Raw genomic sequence first — 22,058 nt, 5'->3', positions numbered from 1 at the left:
GTTCTAGGAAGTATTTCAGACTTTGGTGATCGGTTCTGATGCAAAAATGACTCCCTAAGAGGTATGGCCGCCACTTCTGTACAGCATGCAAAATAGCCATCATTTCTTTTTCATAAGTAGAGAGGGCTAGATTCTTACCAGAGAGGGCTTTGCTAGTGAACGCAATAGGATGGTCATCTTGCAGGAGAACAGCACCCAATCCATTGCCGCAAGCATCACTCTCAATAGTGAAGGGTTTGGAAAAATCTGGCATCGCGAGAACAGGTGTACTGCACATAGCCTGTTTCAGTTGTTCAAATGCAGTCTCAGCAACAGGGGTCCAGGAGAAGGCATCCTTTTTTAACAGAGCTGTCAATGGTGCTGCAATTTTCCCGTAATCTTTGACAAACTTGCGGTAGTAGCCAGTCAACCCCAAAAAACCCCGAAGGCTCTTGAGAGTTTTAGGATGCGGCCAAGTTTTCATGGCATCTATTTTTGTAGGATCCACCCGCACTCCATGGTGTGCAACAATATGCCCGAGATACTCCACTTCCTCCTGGCCAAACACACATTTAGATAGTTTTGCACAGAGTTGATGATCAGAGAGAAGTTGCAAGACAAGCTCCAGATGATGGAGATGCTCAGCCCAAGTTTTGCTATATATGAGGATATCATCAAAGAAGACCAGAATGAATTTCCGGAGGTATGGTCGAAATATGTTATTCATCACTGCCTGAAATGTTGAAGGAGCATTCGTGAGGCCAAAGGGCATGACTAAAAATTCATAGTGACCATCATGTGTGCGGAAGGCAGTTTTAGGTATATCCTCCTCATTAACCCGAATTTGATGATACCCAGAACGAAGATCTAACTTGGAGAAAAAATGAGCCCCATGAAGTTCATCAAGAAGTTCATCAACAACTGGAATGGGAAACTTGTCCTTTATAGTGAGATGATTAAGTGCTCGAAAATCAATGCAGAGTCGCCATGACCCATCTTTTTTGCGAACAAGCAGAACTGGAGAAGAAAAGGAACTGGTACTAGGGCGAATAATACCTTGCTTCAGTAAGTCACGGACAAGTATCTTGATTTCGGTCTTCTGATGAAATGGGTAGCGGTAGGGCCTGATGTTGGGCGGAACACTGCCAGGAAGGAGCTGAATACGGTGGTCCTCTGGACGAGAAGGAGGTAATCCCACAGGTTCAGCAAATATACCAGAATACTTGTCCAAAATGTGTTGGAGATCGGCAGGAGTGCTAGAGACTGCTGATGGCTGCATCTGAATGGAATGGAGCTGAGCGATGACACCATGTGAATTCTTCTTAAGAAGTTTTTCCATACGGTGTGAACTGATGATGCTGAGAGACCCTGGTTGTAAGCCTTTCAAAGTGTGTTGGTGCCCCTCGGCTGAAAACTGCATCCAAAGTTCAGCAAAATCCCAGAGAATGGGGCCAAGAGTGCGTAACCATTGGGCACCCAAAACCACATCACAGCCACCTAAGGGTAAGGCAAACATGTCAGAGCGCATGTTATAATCTCCAATAGAGAGACGCACATTGCGACATTTCCCTTTACAAGGTAAAGTTCCCCCATTGGCAATCATGACTTCAAAGCTAGAGCAGGGATGGATAAAGCAATCAGCCTGTTTGGCTATTCGTGGATCAATGAAGTTATGAGTGCTACCAGAATCAATGAGTATAGTAAGAGGGATCTTCTTGAAGAAACCCTGGACCCGCATGGTTTGTGGAGTAGTGACTCCTGCCAAAGCATGGACAGATATCTCTGGTGGAGCTTCTGGGGAAGGAGGTTCAGGCTGGTGAGGCTCAACCTCAGCATCCACTGTTTCCTGAGCATCTACATATTCTTCCAGTTCCGGTGGAGAATCCACATCCAAGAGATAGAGCTTTTGCTGAACACATCTATGGCCCCGAGACCATTTCTCATCACAATTATAACAAAGCCCTTTGTCTCGCCTAACTCGCATCTCTGTTTCAGACAAGTGCTTGATCTGAGTAGTTCTGGGAGCTGGTATGACTGGAGGGTTGTGAGAACCTGTATTTCTGAATGGAACAAAATTAGATCTGGAGCGTTGTAGAGCACTAATCTTGTCTTCCGCTAACTTAGCCAACCCAAGGGCTTCCATCATTGTAGTAGGTCGAAACATTTTGACTTCTGAGCGAAGTGCATCCTTCAGACCACTGACAAAACAACTACGGAAGAATTCATCAGACAAGCCCTCTGTGTGATTAGCTAATTTTTCAAACTCTGTCTGGTATTCTCTTACAGTGCCTGTTTGACGCAGTTTAGTGAGTGCTCCTGTGAAATCATCAAAGGAACTAGGGCCAAAGCGCTCCAAAATGAGGGTGCACAATTCGCTCCACGTTGGGCCTACATTAGCCTTGATGTACCAACGGAACCATTGAAGAGCTTCATGTTCCAAATGAAAAGATGCAAGGGAGACTTTGTGGTTATCCAAAGTATTATGCAAGCTGAAATACTGCTCTGCCCTATAGATCCATCCAGTCGGATCAGAACCATCGAAGCGTGGAAAATCAAGCTTTGGTCCACGGAAATTGCCAGAAGAGGACCCCGTATCTCCTGAATGGTTTCGGCTCATGGCTGACTGCTGAAAGTTAAGACCCAGAATTTTGTCATCCAGATCTTGAAGTCTGGTTTTGAGGGATGCAATTTCCTCTTCCATGATTTTTGCTCCTGTACGCGTAACAACCATAAAACAAGGTTTTTTTTTTTTTTTTTTTTTTTTTTCTGAACAGTCGACTTAGAAAAATTCACTCACAGACAAAACAACTGAAAAGAGTTATTGCAATAACAAGAGATATTAGAAGTGAGAGGAACCTGAAGGCCACGACAGAAAAAAATTTGATGTAATTTCCACCCAGCGAGCCCAAGAGAGTGCTCTGATACCAGATGAGAAGAACCTCCTTATAGCAATATCGTGAGAATGCTCGAAATAACAGAATACAAAGTGATAGCAGAACTCAGAATAAATCTACTGATCGCAGGCCACTTCGAGGGGGTAACCTCCTTTGAGCAAGCTCAATACAATAAATTCGTCCGTGCCCATCAAGGGTCTCAACCTATTCTTATATACTGGGTACGATCTAGAAAAGTAATACTACCTATGCATGTGGGATAATAAAATAAACTCACGGGACGACTTACAAAGCATATGCGTCCAACAACTCTACTCTAACAAAATAAACAGAAGGAACACACAGGTTCCTAACAAGCTCCAGAAAGCTTGTAGAACAAGCTGGAAGGAGGTAGAGGACAAAAATGACAACTCAGCACATATCCACAAAAAGTGGAATATGCTAAAAAAGGAGAAAACTCCCGAGTTGTCAACAACTAACCACTACATGCATTAAATATGAAATATTAAATAAATGCATGACCTAAGTAAACTTAAGCAATAGAATAAATAATTAAATATTAATTATTTACTCTAACAGGCATGACCATAACAAGAGAGAAAAAAAGGGAAATCATACTTTCTCAAAAATGATATATTGATAAAGTTGTTGAAAGTTTTGGCATGGCTAATGCAAAAGTTGCTCATCTTCCTCTCGTTGGTCATTTTCGTTTAAGCTCTGACTTGTGCCTAAAAACACAAGAAGAAAAGGAATTCGTGGATAAAATTCCTTATAAACTTGCAATTGGTAGCATTATGTATGCCATGGTTTCAAGACTCACCTTGACATTGCTCATGCAATGGGGGTTGTGAGCAGGTTCATGAGCAATTCAAAAGGCTCATTAGGAAGCAATTAATGGATACTAAGGTATCTAAAAGGCACTTCAATTTATGTGTTATGTTTTGGAAGTAAAAATGTTTAGTTGCAAGGCTTCATTGATTCAAATCTTGTCAAAGATTTAGATAAATGAAAGTCTACCACTAGTTATACCTTCCTATTTGCTAGAATTGCTATTAATTAGGCTTCAAGGTTGCAATATTCTATTGCTCTTTTTTCAATTGAGGCCGAGTATTTGGCTCTTTCCAAAGGTGCAAGGGAGATGATTTGGCTTCAACGATTGCTTGGTGACTTGAAATTTCAGCAAAGCGACTCTACTTTATTTCATGATAGGCGTAACATCATTTTCATGGCTCATAATCATTCATCACAATGTTTCTCTAAGCATGTTGACATGCATTCTAACTTTGTTCATCATGCATTTGAAGAAGACAAATTGAGAGTTGTAAAGATTGACAGAAAGATCAATCCAACATATATATTCACAAAGGTTGTAGCCAAAGAGAAGTTTGATTGTGCCAATAATTCTCTTAGACTTGTAAAGAAAAGGTAAATCAACTATTAGTAGGGTATTAGGTGATCGATTGCAACATTGGTTGTCCTTCAGATGGGAGTTTGTTATTGTATGAAGGCCAACGGTCATAATATAATTTTCCCTCCAATTGTGTCTCTTGGTTTTACGACTCTTCATTTGTAATGTAATTGGAGCCTTTATATATGTTACTCCTGCATCATTTGTAATCAATCTTAATATAATAAATACAATACTCTACTCAGTCTGGACATAGCCACATCTATGGTGAACCAAGATAAATCTCATGTATTTTCTCATATATTTATTTGTTCATCTACTATTTTCATTTTCACATTCCTTTTAGATGGCAAGTGATCAATGGCCAATGGAAAGTTCCTACTAGAGAAAATAAAAGAAAGTCTCAATTGAAGAACACTTGGATACGAAGTAGCTGCATTGTCTTTGAAAGCAAAATAACAACGAATACACTATTGCCACAGCTAAAGTGTTGACCATGGCCACTATATATAGACTCAGTAATTGCTATATGTGAGTGGTTGTTAAACAGCTCTACTTCTCTTCTACTTGCATTTAATCAGACATTTATTTTATCAACATGAACACTAAAATGATATACAAGTTAAATTTTGGTTTCCTTCCTATTCTGGACATCCTGACCATAAGAATTGGGCTTCATTGCCAAGATAGTTGAGGTCCAAAGTCAAGAAATGAAAACAATGTTCAGAGTGATGACGAAAAACCTGTGCATCCTATCAATCTTATAAGCTTCAAATATGAGAATTATACAATATAAAAAGATGATAATGAGAATAAATGAAGATGACAAACATAAGAATCTTGGATTCTAGCAAGCACCCAAAGAAGGCTCTCAATCTATCTATTTGATTTTCTAACAAAATGTAAATAGACTAATCATGCTTGCAAAAGAAATTGAGATCTTGACAAGTCTTGCACAACAAATTACTTAATGTTGATATAAGGGTTTATAGGTAAATTGGAATTTTATAATATAACATACCTTCAAGTTTGAATGTGGCATTTTCTTCTCAAGTAATGGCCAATTTGTGTTATCTAAAGTGTATTACACTTCTAATATTTAGTTTTCTTTCTAGAATAAAATGTGTCTATTATTTACAATTGTTTTTTAAGGAAACATCGTCCAGTCTCTTATATAAATTGATCTCTTGATCGCTCTTAATATTAAGCAAATATTTTCTAATTACTTCGTAATATGGTATCAGAGCCAATACTCTTAACTTTTTCTTTTTTTTAAATTATAATTTCCTACATTTTTTTCCTAGTCTGCAAACTCGCACCCTTCTATCTACAACTAGCATTATTGAATCCTCTAAAAATCTAGGGTTATTCTCTATTCACATGGAGGTTTGTTGGGCACCATTTCTCTACAACTCATGCTCGGATTTTTCTTCCACTCACGCCCAATTTCTCTGAAAATTGGAGATTGCTCTTTATTTGCACCTATATCAATTTTTTGAAGCATTCTTGTAATCAAGGCCATTTTTGTTCGAAATCCTAATTTTTCAATACCAAATTTGAAATATTTTTAGATACTCTTGGTGGATTTTAAGTTTTGAATATCTTCTTTCCATAACAATACATCATAAAGAATAATATTATACAATGGTTTAAAAAGACTATTATTTTCTTCTAAAAATCTTACAATTCAAAAATACAAAAAAATTATAATTGAATTTAAAAATCAAACGACTTGTTATTGCATATGGGATGCCACATCCTTGTTTCATTTACCTTCCATAATGTGTTCTCAAATACATGAAGAACAAAAATCTAAATGAAAATGCATATCATATTCATCCATATTTGTCATCCTATTAAATGCAATGGTATGCAATCGGTCAAACATTTCCCATGCATTGGATAAGTTAATGATAGACATGTGTTCTTACATTTTTAAGAGGAAAGATTTAGTTGGTCTACATTTGTAACAAGTATCTAACCAATAATCTAATACTTAATAAAATTACATTGTCAAATACACCAAACAACATATCTTCAGCATACCCATTGCACCCATGGGTGCAATTGCTAGTCACTACTATTAGGATAAGTATAGACTAAATGGAGCGGTCTAGCCATTTTCATATATATTTGATGGATGCCATATTAAAGGTACCTCTATGAATACCTTCTTAGGTTGCGTTGAGTCAGCAGTTAAGGGGAGAACATCTGTCCTTAGAATATGACCTTTACTCATCCATAATAATCGATATGCCCATGTTAATGTCCTCATTGACGACCGGACCATGACCTTCATAATAGGTTAATACTCTCAGAATTTTGAAACTACGACTTCGGAACCACAACACCATGGAAAGTTTGCAATTTCACCCATAAACAAACAATAACATATTATAAAGAAAAAAAGGGACGTCTCAAAAAAACAAAATATTAAAAGTAGATTTTTATCATTTATGAGTCGCTCTTACATCATTCATATTTAAAAGAGTGCAGTCTGGTCAAAATAACTTTGAATGATGTAAAAAAACTTGATAGATTGTGCACATGGTAACATATTTGCCATTGATTTAAAAATCTTACACCTTAGAGAACTAATGAACTGGGACATGGAATGATTGTCCATTGTCAGTAAATAGCTCGAGTCAACAGTGAGTGAAGTCTAAATATTTCAGAAACTCTAATTAAAGAATTAAATGATTGACAGTTCTGCAAGGATCTGCTAAATGATATAGTGGTATGCAGCACGCACTTCCCATATTTCAAGGAAAAGCCAATAATTAAACAAAGTCTTTGGTGAGCATTAACATTTCAGTAGTCAAAATTGATTATGCCTTTAAACGAAATGACCGAGCACACAAGTCAGAGCATAAAGCAACTTATAACATAATCAAGTAATTATTTTGTGTTTTTTTATGAAAAACCAATGCACATTTAAAAAATAAGCTTGCTTTTTGTCACTTGTATAACAGCAAAAGGGAATGGTAAAGGATGCAATTTTGCAAGGATTTAGAAATAATAAAAAATGAAATCAAAGGATTGTCGAGTCACAGGAACCATGGCTGAAATCCGAAAGGAATTTAACTTGCTCTCCTTTCTCTGAATGGCTCTGTTATTTCATTTTATAAGAAAAAATTGGGAGCTCATTTTCTTATTAATGTCGAAAAAGGTCCACTTCCGGGCGATCTCAGACAAATCTAAACAAAAACGAGATCAAAGAAGGAAATAATTATCCTTGCCAATGAAAATATGAATTGAAAAAGGAAGACATTTACATAAGCATTATACATAGTCAAGGAACGCTTCACTTTTCCTAGTAAGTATAGGAAGGATCAAATCTTTTGCGACCATCTTTCCTAAAGAGAGGTGTATCATCCACCGTTCTTCTTATGTACTCTGTATAAGGTTGTGGTGGTGTCCTCGGGTAAGACTGCAATGAGGTTGGTGAGTTCAAACTCATAGAATTCAACATTTGGGTTCTTGCAGGCGTTCTTTCCACATTTGAAATAATTTCAGGGGCTGCTTCTGTGCCAAAACTTTGCCTGGCTGGTTCTGGCTGGTCCAGTAACCGTAGATAAATAATTACAGTAAGCACAAGCGCAATAACACTAACAACTACCACGATGGAGACAACTTCTAGGGAGATAGCTGACCCAATAAATTTGGTGGGTTCATAGCTCACACCAATCTCCATTTTTTGACCTGATTGAAGCCACTATCAGTATTAATATTTTTTATGAAATCAATAAAAACGTAAAACCCAAAAGATCGAATTTTACCAGTTGGTGGAAGTATGATCTCCAACTTGTCATCAAATTTTTCTCTCTTCAGCAGTTTCACCTACCACAGAAAGAATCACATAAATAATGTTTCAATGGTAAAGGTTGCAATGTCATCAATATGGACACTAAAATCCTCTCTGATACTGAATCACAATCCAGTAAAACTCAACATCCTCTAAAACTAGTCCCAGAAGCACATGTAATCTACATGATTAAAATTGCATTCTTTAGCTATCTATAATTACGAAAAAATGTAGTCCTCATTCAATTCAATTCCAGAGGTGGAATTTTCATGAATAAAGCCTACTGACAAAAAGTGAAAAAATAATGTTGAAAACATGAAATTTCACAAAACAGAATGCTCACCTCGTATTCAGCTCGCCCACCTATTCCCATGTCATGATAGCTGACACGATTAACTGACATTAGACCCTTCGCTTGCCACCCCAGTTTGATCCTTCCTGTTACCATAAATAACAAAGTTAGGTGAAGAGATCACACAAATACAGTGTTCCCAAAGTAAGCAGGACTTTCAAAACATTCAAAACTTACCAACATTTCCAATAATTGTTATTCGACTTTTATTTGCATTTGGTGTTAAGTGCAACTGCACACATAATGAAACTAATTGGTCATAAATGAGAGAGTAGCCAACAGCGAGGATAAGAAAAGTTAGAAATAATGCTAATGCATTATATAACTCCAAATGGATTTGATTCATCCATTCACCTCAAATTGCTAACATTTCATATGAGATTGATGCAAAAAAATCTGTTTACATTTCAGCTGACTCAAAGCATGATCAAGAAATAAATTCTAACATAATAAAATGTGGGAGTTTTTAAATATTTCTATAACAAAGAATAGCAAACAGCTGTTTAACATTACTTTTAAAATGATAGAGGTACTCATTAGTCATTACCTCGTCCATGTCAAGCACAGAAAAACCACCCACAAAAACTACATCAGCCGAACCTGACATCTCTTTTGCTCCACCAATAATTGCTGTAATTGTAATGTGAAGCATCCCATCTTGATCTCCAAATTTAAATTTCTGAGTTCTATCCTTTAAGCCTGACAATATATGAGTTAAATGTTCTGGACTATGTGGAATAAATAAACAATAGAAACTCCCTGCAACTGAGTCCTTCCATGGTTTACAGTGCCTGATGTCAAGAAAAGTACTATTATGCCGTTAAAACTTAAATTCCAGTCGTTTTTGAGACAGTTTGTCTAAAACAATTAAATGAAGCCCAATCAAGCTAAAGCAAACACCTACCCAACATAGGGTGGATCCACAATGCAATCATAAGAAACTTCCATTCCCTGACTGAATGATCTGAAACTTTGCCCCTGGTGGTCACTAAAATAATGATGGCAGATGTGTTAGAAAAACTAATTAACCATTCAGAACAAGAAATTATATTCCAGCATATTTACAAAGTTGAAAATAAAAACAATTAGTTATCAAAAGGTTTCCTAAAGTCGGAAAGATCTTAGATTCTTAGGACAAACTGACAGACAGGTCTCCTTGCCATAGTTTACAAGACAAGCTTAACTTTGATTCAATGAATTCCATGCATATATAATAAGACATTGACACATCTCCAGTACCGGAGACCTTGCTTGGGACATCTCCAATTGCAAGAGATTTTCAACTGTGATCTCCCAAAGATTCCCGCTGTCCCTTATGCAAAAGGTGGCTACTCCCACACAAATTGAACGAAAATTGCAAAAAAGTAAAAGTTACATGCACAGGTAAGATGGAAAATAAACACACCAAAAATGGGAAAACAAAAGCCAACAAAGGACAGGAGTCGGCAGCACGAACTAACAAGACCACAAGTATGTGCCATTTAGTTATTTGCAATTTGATGGAAAACTTGAAAGATATTCATATTTTGTATATTCTTATTGTTCTTTTTCATTCCTTTATGTAGACATTCAGGTGTACACAATGAGGGTGAATTCTATCAGATCCTTGAGAGTCAAGAATTTTCCCTTGATATACATTTTCTTTCGGCATTCTTGTGAGTATGTCTATATTAACATTCTCATATATATAAACCATGTAGAATAGCAAAAGGATTTGCAGTGTTGAAAGATTCAACATGTTCTGTTTGGGCCATTGCCTTCAATTTCCTTGCACACTTCGTCTATGTTCTATTCAGCTTTATAAACATACACCTATTTTCAGATTATCTTTGTTAGATAGTAAAGCAGTTCCCATCCATTGAGTGCATACTCATTGCTCTCACTAAGAGCAGGGCGGTTACTCATAAATACCCCTTACCCTGCACCCTCAAATTATGCCGGAACATTGTTTGGGTATGGATGGGACCCAGAAAGGATCTTCAACTTTCTGAACCTTAGTGAGTTGTCCCAAAGTGCTTCAAAAGATTCCCTTGACGTAGGTCTGTCATGCTTAGATATAGATTCTCCCAATGGAATCTCTCTCATCCTTTTTGGCATTTAGTAACTGATGTCTCCAAGTAATCATCTCCTATTTTGAAAAATAGCCATACTGGTACCAGTACAGCCAGTCTCTGGAGTCTCCAAGTACTCCTGTTTCAGTGCAACCTTGATAATAAGCTTTCAAGCCAAATTATAATCGAAGCAGATTGGCTAAAGGCACCAGCATCAGACCTAACTTATAATTAGCATAAGCACAAAACATACCAACCAAAGATCATAAACATATAGAAAGCATAGAAAAATGTGGAAATACATAATTGTGATAACAGAAGAATTTAATATAGATATTTAGAAGTAGAGATTTCCGCACTCCATTGATGATTAAGAATGCACAATATGTATTTTATTTTACAAATCAGGAAACCTTCCCTCTCATGTAATTTGAATTCCGGACTACTTCCTCGTCCATGTCATAATATTTCTTTTCTTCAATGAAGGTAGAAAAATTGAAAGTCAGCAGCAAATAGATAAAATTTACTCACCACGGCTAAAGTTAACTTTGCATACTTGCAATGGTTAGTTTAATTTGAATCTTGAAAAATATTTGGTCGTCTAGGATGTTAGCTTCTAGGTGGATCAACTTGTGTGAGAGAGTCAATTCCAAGCCCTTTATAGACTCATCCATTTGCCCTATTTTGCATCCATAATCTACAAGTATCCATCAAGTTCATGTTCAAGCACTCATGCTTAAGCTCTCAAGTTCTCAAGCAATCTCTCCATTGAAGATCAAGGATTCATGCATTCATGCTATTGAAGGAGTTTATGCAAGATCTAGCACTTTCAACGTTCAAGATCTACAATCTTTCCAGGGGCAGCTTTACAGCACATTCACTCATGAAGGTTTTGATTTATTTTGATTTCCTTTCCTAGGGTTTTTGAAGTTTAGTCAAGGCTATTGCATCTACATGCATGATTACATTCTAAATTCAAGAGCATAATCATAGATTTACCTTGCTTCATTTTAGATTTATCACTACTACTCAGCATTCCACTTCTATTTCAATACAAGATTAATTGCTAAATAGGGGTTCGACAGAAGCAAACCACCCCAAACAACAAACAAAAGCCCTTTATTTTGCAGGTTAAGGATCTAGGATTAGCGAACAAGCTGCAGATTCGGATACCCTTTTCTTCATTTGTTGGAACTGTGAAATCAAAATCGGGGTCGGACACAGTTGATCAGGAATGCATTGCTCCCCTACTTCAAGAGAAAGTCACCTTCCTAAAAACACACCCCTGCTAGATTGTGAAACGATTTATGGGTTTTGTCTACTTTGCTATTTCTAGCCATGATTGCCAGATCCAACCCTTTTCGAGGTTATTTGACAGCCCATTTTCAGGTTTGTATCTTACAAGGTATATTAAATTTTCCCTTTTCCATTTCTATACACTCTATCATCTCATCATATCTTTATATTTCAGCTTTATATTGCATACTTGCTTAAACCATCTTAAGGTGGAGGTGAGAGGGAAGTAAATCCGAGTAATTTACCCTTTGGCATTAGGTTACACATTGACATTCCCTTTTCTATCAATTGAATCTAATTAAGGGGGCAGATCTTGGTTTTCCCACTTCATTGTGTATAGGGTGGATTGCTTCCATTTTCCCCCTATACAATACCCATGTTTTTTATTTGCATACACCTTCCTCATTTTCTTCCTTGTGTCTTCTCAACATGCTATCATTGATTGTGTTGGTCTATGGTCATTTGGTTCTATCGTACTTGTCATGGTTTGGATGCCATTTAGGGTTTTATTTTTTCCTTTTCTTGCTATGTGTAATTCAACTTTCATGGAGCCAAATAATCATGGCAAGACATTGCAGAAGGAGGTCTCCAACATCATGGAAGATAGTGGTAAACAGGCAACCAAGCCTAGGAGCAAAGATGGTGCCTCTGAGAAACCATATTATAAAGTAGTTGTTGCTGATATCCTCTACTACTATATGCCCTCACTTTGCTTGTTTTAATAGTGAGTTTGTTCGAGCTATTGACCACAAAATTGAGAATGGAGATGCAGTCGGAGTCGTTGGAGGTTGATTGGGAGGCGACGCCATCTCAGAGAGTTCAAAACCCGAAGGAGACAAACTGGGTAAGCCCCCTCTTTCTGGGTCGAAAACTCTCGCTTTCCCCAAACCAAGACATAGTAAGAGCTATCAAGATAGAGTGATCTCAGTTAAAGAATGTTGCTATTTTCTTCGTTTGTATGGATAACATGTTTCTGCCTACTTGAAAATTTATAGATGAATGGTTTAATAGTGTTTGGGGAAAAATTTAGGTATTGTGATTGATTACAGTCGAATGGTATAAAAGGGTTTGTTTCTTGTCTTTCTTAAAGACACGGATATGCAGGAATAAGTCTTGAAGAAAATCTATTGGAATGTAGGGAAAGCTATTTTCAGAGCCTTCCCATGGACATTGTATGGTAATTTTGAACAAGCGTTAGCCAGATCTCTCTTTTGGGTTGAAATTTCCAACCTCCAACCAGAGTCTTGGTCATTTCTTCCCCAAATTCTCAAGCCCTTGGGGAAGGTTCTGCAAGTTGAAGAGTATAAAAAAACTCTTCCAATGCCAGTATACTCATTGCTCTCGACCCAGAAGTTGATTTCCCAAACATGATTTCTCTTGATGTTGAAAGCGAATTCTTTTCTTGGAATGTTTCTTTGCTCGTAAACTTAGGTGCATGCTTTCGCTGCAAATTGAATGGCCATACCCGCAAAGATTGCCCTTCCTTGAAAAATATTCAAAGAACATCTGATGTCTCAAATAAAAGTACTGTTAATAATGACAACGTTGCTTCATGTCTAGTATCAGACCCCTCAACTCTCCCTAAATCTGAAAATAGCAATAATGTTGTTTGAAAGAAAATGAATGAAAACAAGAATAACTGTGATAATAGTAACAATGCTACTGGAAAAATTTGAATGAAATTAAGGGTGATTGCCACGAAAGCAATAAGTAGATAGATACAGGTAACAAATTCGTTTGTTTCTCAAACCCTTTGTTTGATGAAGACTTTGAAATTGTTCCTACGAAAGGTGATAAAAGTGTGGAAAACTCAACTGGTTGTCAACCTCTAGGCCCTAAGAATACCCCTAGTCTTAATAAGTTACATGCCCAATAGTTAGCCCTTAATAGCATCCAAAGCAGAGTTGCTAATATCAACAAACCCTACATGAGCACCTTTAGAGCAGGGTAGTGATCTTCTTGAGGTTGCTCCTTCCAATGAGAAAGATCTGGAGAGACTAGATGATTCTGTTAATATAGATGATAAGGTGAATTCTGAAAATGAAGCTACTTTTACAGAAGTTCTCAGTAAAAATGCTATTCAAAAAAGAGAAGGTAATGAAATACCCTCTATTTCTAATCAGAAAGGCAGTAACAAACATGCCCACTCAAAATTGCCAGAGCACTTTAATAGGCTTTACAAGAATAAAAATTCTCCCAATTAATTCTATTCCTATGATCAAAGTCCACAATTGGAATGTTTGAGGTCTTGAAATGCCAGATAAGAAACATGTAGTTAGAAAATGGTGCGATGATATCATGTAGAAGGATATAATTTGCTTGCAGGAGATTAGAATGATAGGCTATCATGCATATAATGCCTTCAAGTTCATTTGGGATAAGGCCACTTGTCTATATACTAATCATAGTAAGGGTAAAGGGGGAACTGCTTTTCTTATTAATCCAGTGTGGGCAGAAAGAATTATTTGTGAAGGCACTTCTCCTTGCCAAAGAGCTCAATGGATTATCTTCAACATCTTGATAAATGTATCCGAGTTTGTAATTTATATGCTGCTAATGATTATAAAAATAGAGCTGTTTTGGGATTGGTTATCTAATAATCTTCCCCAGGCACACTGGATCTTTGTTGGCGACTTCAACATGGTTGAAAATAAAGAAGATAAATGTGGCGGTAAAAGTTAAAACCCATGGGTGGAAAGGTAATGAAGTCTTTTTTTCTGGAATAACTTTAAAAGAAATGTAAGTTGAGTGATCTAATGACTAATAAAAGAACTGAAAAGAGGGGCATTTGGTTTACTTGGTGCAATAACCAATCGAGTCCTTAGAGAATATATTGTAGACTAGACACATGTTATTCTGATTTCTCTCACTCTTCTAGCTGCTATCCTGTCAATGTCACTCTTGTCAGCATCTTTGATCACTCCCCTATATCAGTTGAAATTAATTTTACTGAAGATAAATAATGAGGATAATGTCAGGTCTAGATCTAAGAGCCTCTTTAAACTTAATGTTTCTCTACTCAAAGATATTGATGTCAATGATGTTGTTCAAATGATCACATGCATTACTAATTTCAAGAATCAGGAGCTTTCTCTTATTGATTTGTGGAATCAGAAAGTCTCTAATTGGAAGGAACTCTCTCAAATTATTAGAAAAAAAGGTAATGGATAGAATATCTCATCTCACACACTGCCAAAAGCTCTTATAGATGCTGAGGAGAATATTTAGAACAATGGTCCTAATAAGGAGTTGGAGGCCAAGCTAGCTTACATTAAAAATGAATTGAGAAAACACAAAAACTACGCAATTCAGCGGCAAAATATAAGGGCTAGAAAGAATTGGTTAAAAGAGAGTGACAGAGTCTCCAGATACTTTTTCAACATTATCAGATCCAAACATAAAAGAGAGTTGATTGATGAAATTTTGACTCAAAGGAATCACAAAGGATAACACTGATATATTGAAGGCATTTATCAATTTTTACAAGGAATTGTTCACCTAAGAACACATGGATAATAACCAAGAAGACTTAAAATATTGTCTTAACTACTTCCGAAAAAAATCTCCTCTGCACAAGCTAAGAAATTCAATGCTAATATTGAGATTAGTGAGATTGAAGATGCTATCAACAATATGGAAAATGGTAAATCTCTTGGACCTGATAGTTTACCTGTAGAATTTTACAAGCAAAATATTGACTAGATCTATGATGAGTTAATTTCTACATATGAATGAGCTTTTGACAGTGGCTCCTCGAGGATAATGATTAACGGAGGCCTCATTACGTTACTTCCAAAGAGTGGTGATAGGACCTTAGTTAGAAATTGGTGGCCAATAACTCTTCTAAATTTGCCTTACAAGATTCTAGCCAAGGTCCTTGCTAGTAGAATTTCTAATATTCTGAGTAGAATCATATATGTCACCCAAACTGGTTTTATAAAAGGATCTTAAAGAATCTAATCACTAGTTGGGAAGCTTTGCATTGGGTTACACACTTTGGGCAGAATATTGGTATGATCCTCTTGGACTTTGAGAAAGCCTATGACAGAATAAAATGGTCATTTATTTTGGGAATGCTTGAAGCCTTTGGTTTTCCTTGTAACTTTTTTAGGTGGATCTCTATTCTATTTAAGGAGTCTTCAACCATGATAGATGTTAATGGTGAACTCTTGACCCCATTCCTCTTCAAAGGTCTATAAGACAAGGATGACACATTGCTCTTTACCTACTTGTTATTGGAGCAGATGTTATGTTTTATATTCTTAGAGCATCTGATTTAGCCCCCCCTATCAAAGGCATTACTTTTCCCAATAATGAGGATCTAATTAATGAAGTAGGAGCATCCTACGCTTTCTTGCAATCCTACATGTTGGAGCCGAGTGCTAGTGGTTTTCAATCTTATGTTGCTGCCGAGTTGTCTAGTTGGTGTCAAGTTACTATAGCACTTGGTGCCGAGTTATTGTAGCACTTAGTTGGTGCTGAGTTACTGTAGCGCTTAGTTGCTGTTGAGTTACTGTAGCACTTGGTGCCAAGTTACTGTAGCTCTAGTGGGTGCCGAGTTACTGTAGCACTTGGTGCCGAATTACTATACGTGTCGAGTGCCAATATTGATTTTGGTTTTGTTTGTGCCGAGTTTTCCTGTGCGTCGACTTTTGGCATTTAACTTGTGTATGAGTATTTAATTTAATGTTGTAGCTGACTTGTGGCTCAACCCATATTTAATGTGAGGGATTTTATTTAATTTGTAATCAGCTAGGCCGACTTGTGACTTAGTTGAGTATAAATAAGGGTCTTGTTCAGTCTTTTGGTAGTTCAATTTGGGGGGAAGGAAGAGAGATGTGAATTTTGGAAAGCTAGGGTTGTGGCTTCGAAACCAGAGGATTGCTTGGTGGACCTAAGGGTACAGGTGCGGATTCTTCTTGGTGTTCTTATCTAGTTGTGTATCTAGACTAGTTGGGATTGGGTTTGTAAGTTGGATCTTGTTGGATCTTGCAGAACTAATTGTTTTGTAATCGCTATTTGTATTTGGCCCTAACCCGGAAGGCCTTGCAACTGGGCATATTGCATGTAATCAATTATATCTATGATTAGAGAGATGTGATTTGATATCAGATCTTGCATTATTCCTTCTTCTTGTTGTGTTTCCACTGTGTGGTTTTATTGTTGGGGGCTAGGACATCTCCTTTGGGGATCCTCTTGCCTTAACCTGCATCAATTAATGTTCAATTTGCCGATGATATTGCATTATTTCTGGAACTCGATAATAACAATTTTGATAATGTTATTTAGAGGTTACAAATGTTTTTCTCTACATCTAGCTCTACAATTGCTCCTCAGAAATCTATTGTGCTTGGATGGACAAACCTCTTAGGAGTGTTTCAAAATTTTGAATCCTTTTATTTCCCATTTTTCCTAATTGTCAAATTCTAATGGAAGATTAGGGTTTCGGGTTTCTAGTTCAGTTAAGAAGTCTAAATACAAATTGTGAGGTTGGTCTTTCATGTCAAGATCTTTTAAAATGATGGCAGTCGAGTCTAAAACGTTCTTGTGTTAGCATGTTTTCATGGCGTAAGGTTTTTTTTCCCTAGTTTCCTTGTCTTGCTTAAATGTTATGAAATTACAATGAAACAATTTGCGTAGATTTGTGGGTCATTATCTGGTCAGTTATTAAGAGTGGTCATTTTGTATGACTTTGTTTTTCATTTTGTATGTGTTATGATTAAAGGGTTCCGAAGCCAGCAAAAGCCTTGGTCGGGTTATCCACCGATCAATCGAAACCACCTCGAACTTACGAGATTGGTTTGCATAGCTTTGCAAGTCTTAACGATAATGCCAAGTGTCGAATCTTGAGTCATCCTTTTTATTAACATGGTGGTTTTATCTTTGGCATTAAAGGTCCCAAAGCTACGCCTAGAGATGTTTGAAGCTTCGCAGAGGGTTAACCATTTGACTGCTGAAATGTTCTGAGGTTGCAAAAAGGTTATCTTAACTGTTGCATAGCTTCTTTGCAATTGAGGACATATAGTGCTAAAAGGTTCTGAGGTCCCAATCACACATTTTGTGTGACTTGAGAAGGGTCAAATACAAAAGAAAATTGCATTCCACGTGGAAGGTTCACCCCAGGCTTGGTGCATTTCGAGTCATCGTGGTCTCCACAACCACACCATCTACACAATAGTTGCAGTGTTCCCTTCGTAGTACAATCTCTAGCAAAGTAGCCCAATAGGTTGCATGCACGACATTGTATCATTGGCCATCTGGTTGGATCATACTGTATCCGATTGCGGCCACCGTTATTGTTGTTGCCTCCTCTTCTGCATTGGTTGTTGTTTTGATACCCTCCTCAAGTTGTTGCATCATTGTTTGTATTTGTTCCTGCAGCTCCCAAGGTGGACACTTCTTGCGTCAGTAATACCTGCTGGTGACCTTTTGTTTTCATACTGAATGGCATTCTTTGGTGGAATGTCCGACAATCTGGCATTTATCACAAAACTGATTCTTGGGGCAAGCACCTTTTGTATGGCCTTCCTCCTTGCAGTCCATACACCATAGTTCCCCCTTTGTGTTTTTCTTCCTGATTTTTAATTCTTTCATCATACGCAACATATCTTTTTGTAATGCTCAAATCTTTTTATTTGATTCTTTATTGCTTTCTTCGAAGGATGAGTCTTTCGAATTAGAAGATTTGTTCTTCTTCTTTTTCCTTCTTGTGTTTTCTTTCTAAATCCATTGCCCAGTTATATGCCTCAACGTACAATGTCGGAGGTGCTATTTTCATCTTCTTCCAAAGTGTTGGTTGTAGCCCTTCGACAAACCACCATTTCTTCAACCCATCGACTGGTAGGCTTTCCATCTTTCCCATCAACTCCTTCAATTTCCTTGCGTATTTGCGGACTCACTCATTCTTCCCTTGCTTTCTACTGTACATTTTCGCTACGATCCCATTGTCATCCCTTACTAGTCAGAATTCTACTATAAATTCTTTCTTTAGTTCCGCCCATGTGGCCACCTTCTTTTGGTCAATGTCTGAAAACCAATTGATTTCTACATCTCTTAGGATAGTTGGGGTAAACGGATTAATGCATACAGACATGTAACAAGAGCAACAAAATTCCTTCTATTATTCGCATATGACAAGACATTGACCAAAAGAAGGTGGCCACATGGGCGGAACTAAAGAAAGAATTTATAGTAGAATTCTGACTAGTAAGGGATGACAATGGGATCGTAGCGAAAATGTACAGTAGAAAGCAAGGGAAGAATGAGTGAGTCCGCAAATACACAAGGAAATTGAAGGAGTTGATGGGAAAGATGGAAAGCCTACCAGTTGATGGGTTGAAGAAATGGTGGTTTGTCGAAGGGCTATAGCCAACACTTTGGAAGAAGATGAAAATAGCACCTCCGACATTGTAAACAAGAGATTATATTATGCTTATATGATGATTTATAATGATCTCAGATGAGGCATAAATACTTTCCGCCGAACCTTCCTGAAGGAGTTCGTTGGCTACATAGCAATACTAATCTACTTCCCACGGAACTTTCCCGAAGGGGTCCATCAGCTACACAATCTTTACCGACGACATGAACCCGTCAGCTACACAATTTCCACTGACGACATCGTCCCCCCCCAAAAGAAAAAGTCGTCCTCGGATGACAATTACAAAATATCTGAGACAAAATAACAAACAAAATACAGTTATTGACTAACTACAACAAGATAGATCACTTCCACATTCGTCCTATGCCTGCACCAAACTGGTCTCCAAAGTACATTGCATCAACACTGTCACCTTAGGCAATTTGACATTTGACCCTGATAGCCACTTGAGCCGCTTTCTCTGCTTTCAACTCTTGGGTACACTAAGCCAAGTGTTGCTATACTGCCTTCAACTGAATGATCAACTCCTCCCGAGCTCTTTATGCATCCACCAAGACAGCCTCACGTCCAACACCTATTCCAAGTGCCCCTCGTACACAAACACTCCATGCCTACAGCAGATCCAAGTCTCATCAACTGGTCACACTTTCCACGACTGATAACCGCAGCAACTGGGGCTTTAGGGGGCATCACTCCCAATTGCTATGATGGTTTCACCTTCGAAGATGAAGATTAGTGCCATCACTGCATCACCACGAAAACTTCATACAAAACACCCCACGAAGATTAAATCATAGCCTGTGGAAGACTAAAGCACCTCTCGAGGATATTGAAAACACTGCCCGCAGAAAAGTAAAGCACAACCTGCGGAGATCTAACCCAGCCCGCGGAAATCTTCCCGTGGGGCATAGGTGTCCGCTAGTCACTCAGTGTCCACGGCCACACGTTCGCAGGACACTCAGTGTCCATAGACACTGGGTTTGCAGGACACTCAGTGTCCGCGGCCAAACGTCCGCGGGACACCCAATGTCTACGAGCACGCGTCCACGGAAACAATTAAAGCCGCCATCACAAAAAGTCAAACCGTGGCCAAAAACAGTCACCTGCGGAGGAACTAAGTCTACAGAAGGAGAGGGAGTCATGAAGTTCTATCCATGGAAGACAGGGAAAAGCTGCACTATGCTGAGGTTGGAAAAGTGAAGCCGACAATGAACAAGATGAGCCCGCAAACACCAAGATGCAATCCGCGAAGAATAGAAAGCCATCCACACAACAAAAGTCCCTTGGAGATAAAGGCAGGCCGCAGAGAACAAAAGACTTCTTGCGAAGACACAGCCCACGGAAAAGGTGCCCACGAAACAGTCTGCGGGATCCCTGTCCGAGCAGACTTTGCTCGCTCTTCGATCATCCTCTGGTTTCTTCTCTACTTTTCCATCAACCTTCGTTGTCTTCGGCTGTCGTTCTCCCTGTGTGATTTTCTTTACTTCTCCCTCTTCCTTTGTGATTTTCTTCGTATGTCCTCCTTCCACTGTAGTTTTCTTCTTTACTTCTGGTGGTATTTTCTTCCTTTCTCTATCTTCCTCTGTGATTTCCTTCACTTGTCCTCCTTTGTTCGCTCGCTTTGTTTTCTTACTCTTCTTATGCTTGCCCTCGTTTTCTTCATTCTCAATTTTTTTTCTCCACCATTTCATTGATCTCCATTTTCTCCAAGAGCTCTTGCTTTGTCATTGTTTTCACTGTAACCTCGATCTCCTTCTCGGATTCATTCTGCTGCAACTCCACTTTTTTCGAAGTTGACTCATCGGCCTCATCTTCCAAATTCATGGTTTGTAGTGTGGCTTCATTGTATTTGATGGGCTCCCCCTCAGTGAATGCATGGGCGGGTGTCTCATCCAGCGATGCATCCCCCTCTTTCATTTCTCTAAATTCTCTTGGAAACTCATTTCCGTTGTGGCCTTCCTCTACTGTCAATACATTGCAGCTCTAGAACAGTTCGTAGTCCTCCATCTGCTAGGGGAAGAGACCATTCACCGAGTCCAGATCGTCATCTGTTGATCCTCCTTCCAACCACAGGACTCCCTCTTGATCTAGTTCCATACACTCTCTGCCTTCATCCTCCTCTTCTTCGGAATCTGATGACAGGGTTTCTTCCCCGACCATTTGGGTGTGCAAATCAATGACAAATCTTCGGCCTTTACTTTCAAGTGATAGGGTGTTTTTCTTCCAGTCATGTCTAACTCTGGCTTGAATAAGCCATCCGTGGCCAAGGACAGCGCTGTATCCTTTTCTCTTCAACAGGATCACGACAAAGTCCAGCAGGAATGGCTATGTGCCAATCGTCACCAGCTGTGCCCTGAGAACGCCCAGAGGTTTAATGCCATGCTGATCTGCTGTGAGCAACTGAAATGTAGAGGGCCACAACGTTGGCTGTCCCAGCTTTTTCCAAGTCTCCTCCGGTAAGACATTTATGCTAAACCCTCCATCGACTATTGTGTCTGTGAGAACATGTCCGAGGATCCCCATCTCGATGACCGTCGGATGCCGTCCGAATGTGAGGGCTAGCAACATTTGGTCTTCTCCGCCTGTAGCAATTTCCTTCCCTCTACCTTGTTCTTTGGGTATCCTTGGAGCTGGCGCAATATTTGTGAGGGAGGACCGGAGCTGGGGCATCATAAGAAGCAAATCATTTATCTTGACAGGTATCTCCGTTTGTAAAATTTTTCGTACAATGTTTTGTTTCGTAGAATTCTTTGCCGAAGTGCCGGTGGTGTCCTTTAACTGAGATGTTTCTGCCTGCAATGCCTTTTCAATCTCCGCCCGCACTTCCCCAAATTTCCTCTTTCTTCCATCGGGTCCGGGTACTCTTTTGCTTGCCTTCGCGTAATCGCCAAC

At 38.5% G+C, this 22,058-nt stretch overlaps 1 protein-coding gene across 1 annotated transcript in view; it reads right to left on the bottom strand.

Moving 5' to 3' along the window:
• Positions 1-7,214: 7,214 nt before the first annotated feature.
• EMB3012 (embryo defective 3012) overlaps positions 7,215-22,058 on the bottom strand; it is a 278,503-nt gene continuing 263,659 nt past the window's right edge. Inside the window, exons 32-37 of the mRNA XM_089822791.1 lie at positions 9,343-9,426; positions 8,986-9,229; positions 8,616-8,670; positions 8,430-8,524; positions 8,061-8,121; positions 7,215-7,983 (exon numbers count right to left, since the gene is read on the bottom strand). Of these exons, the coding sequence (XP_089678917.1) occupies positions 7,595-7,983; positions 8,061-8,121; positions 8,430-8,524; positions 8,616-8,670; positions 8,986-9,229; positions 9,343-9,426 (928 nt within the window). The 3' untranslated portion in view covers positions 7,215-7,594. The remainder of the gene's footprint in view (positions 7,984-8,060; positions 8,122-8,429; positions 8,525-8,615; positions 8,671-8,985; positions 9,230-9,342; positions 9,427-22,058) is intronic.

The sequence above is a fragment of the Cupressus sempervirens genome, chromosome 3 (genome assembly GCF_028749045.1).
Source record: "Cupressus sempervirens isolate cs-2001-9-10 chromosome 3, ASM2874904v1, whole genome shotgun sequence".
NCBI lineage: Eukaryota > Viridiplantae > Streptophyta > Pinopsida > Cupressales > Cupressaceae > Cupressus > Cupressus sempervirens.
Note: the sequence above shows the minus strand (reverse complement) of the source record. Positions and strands in the feature narration are given on the sequence as shown.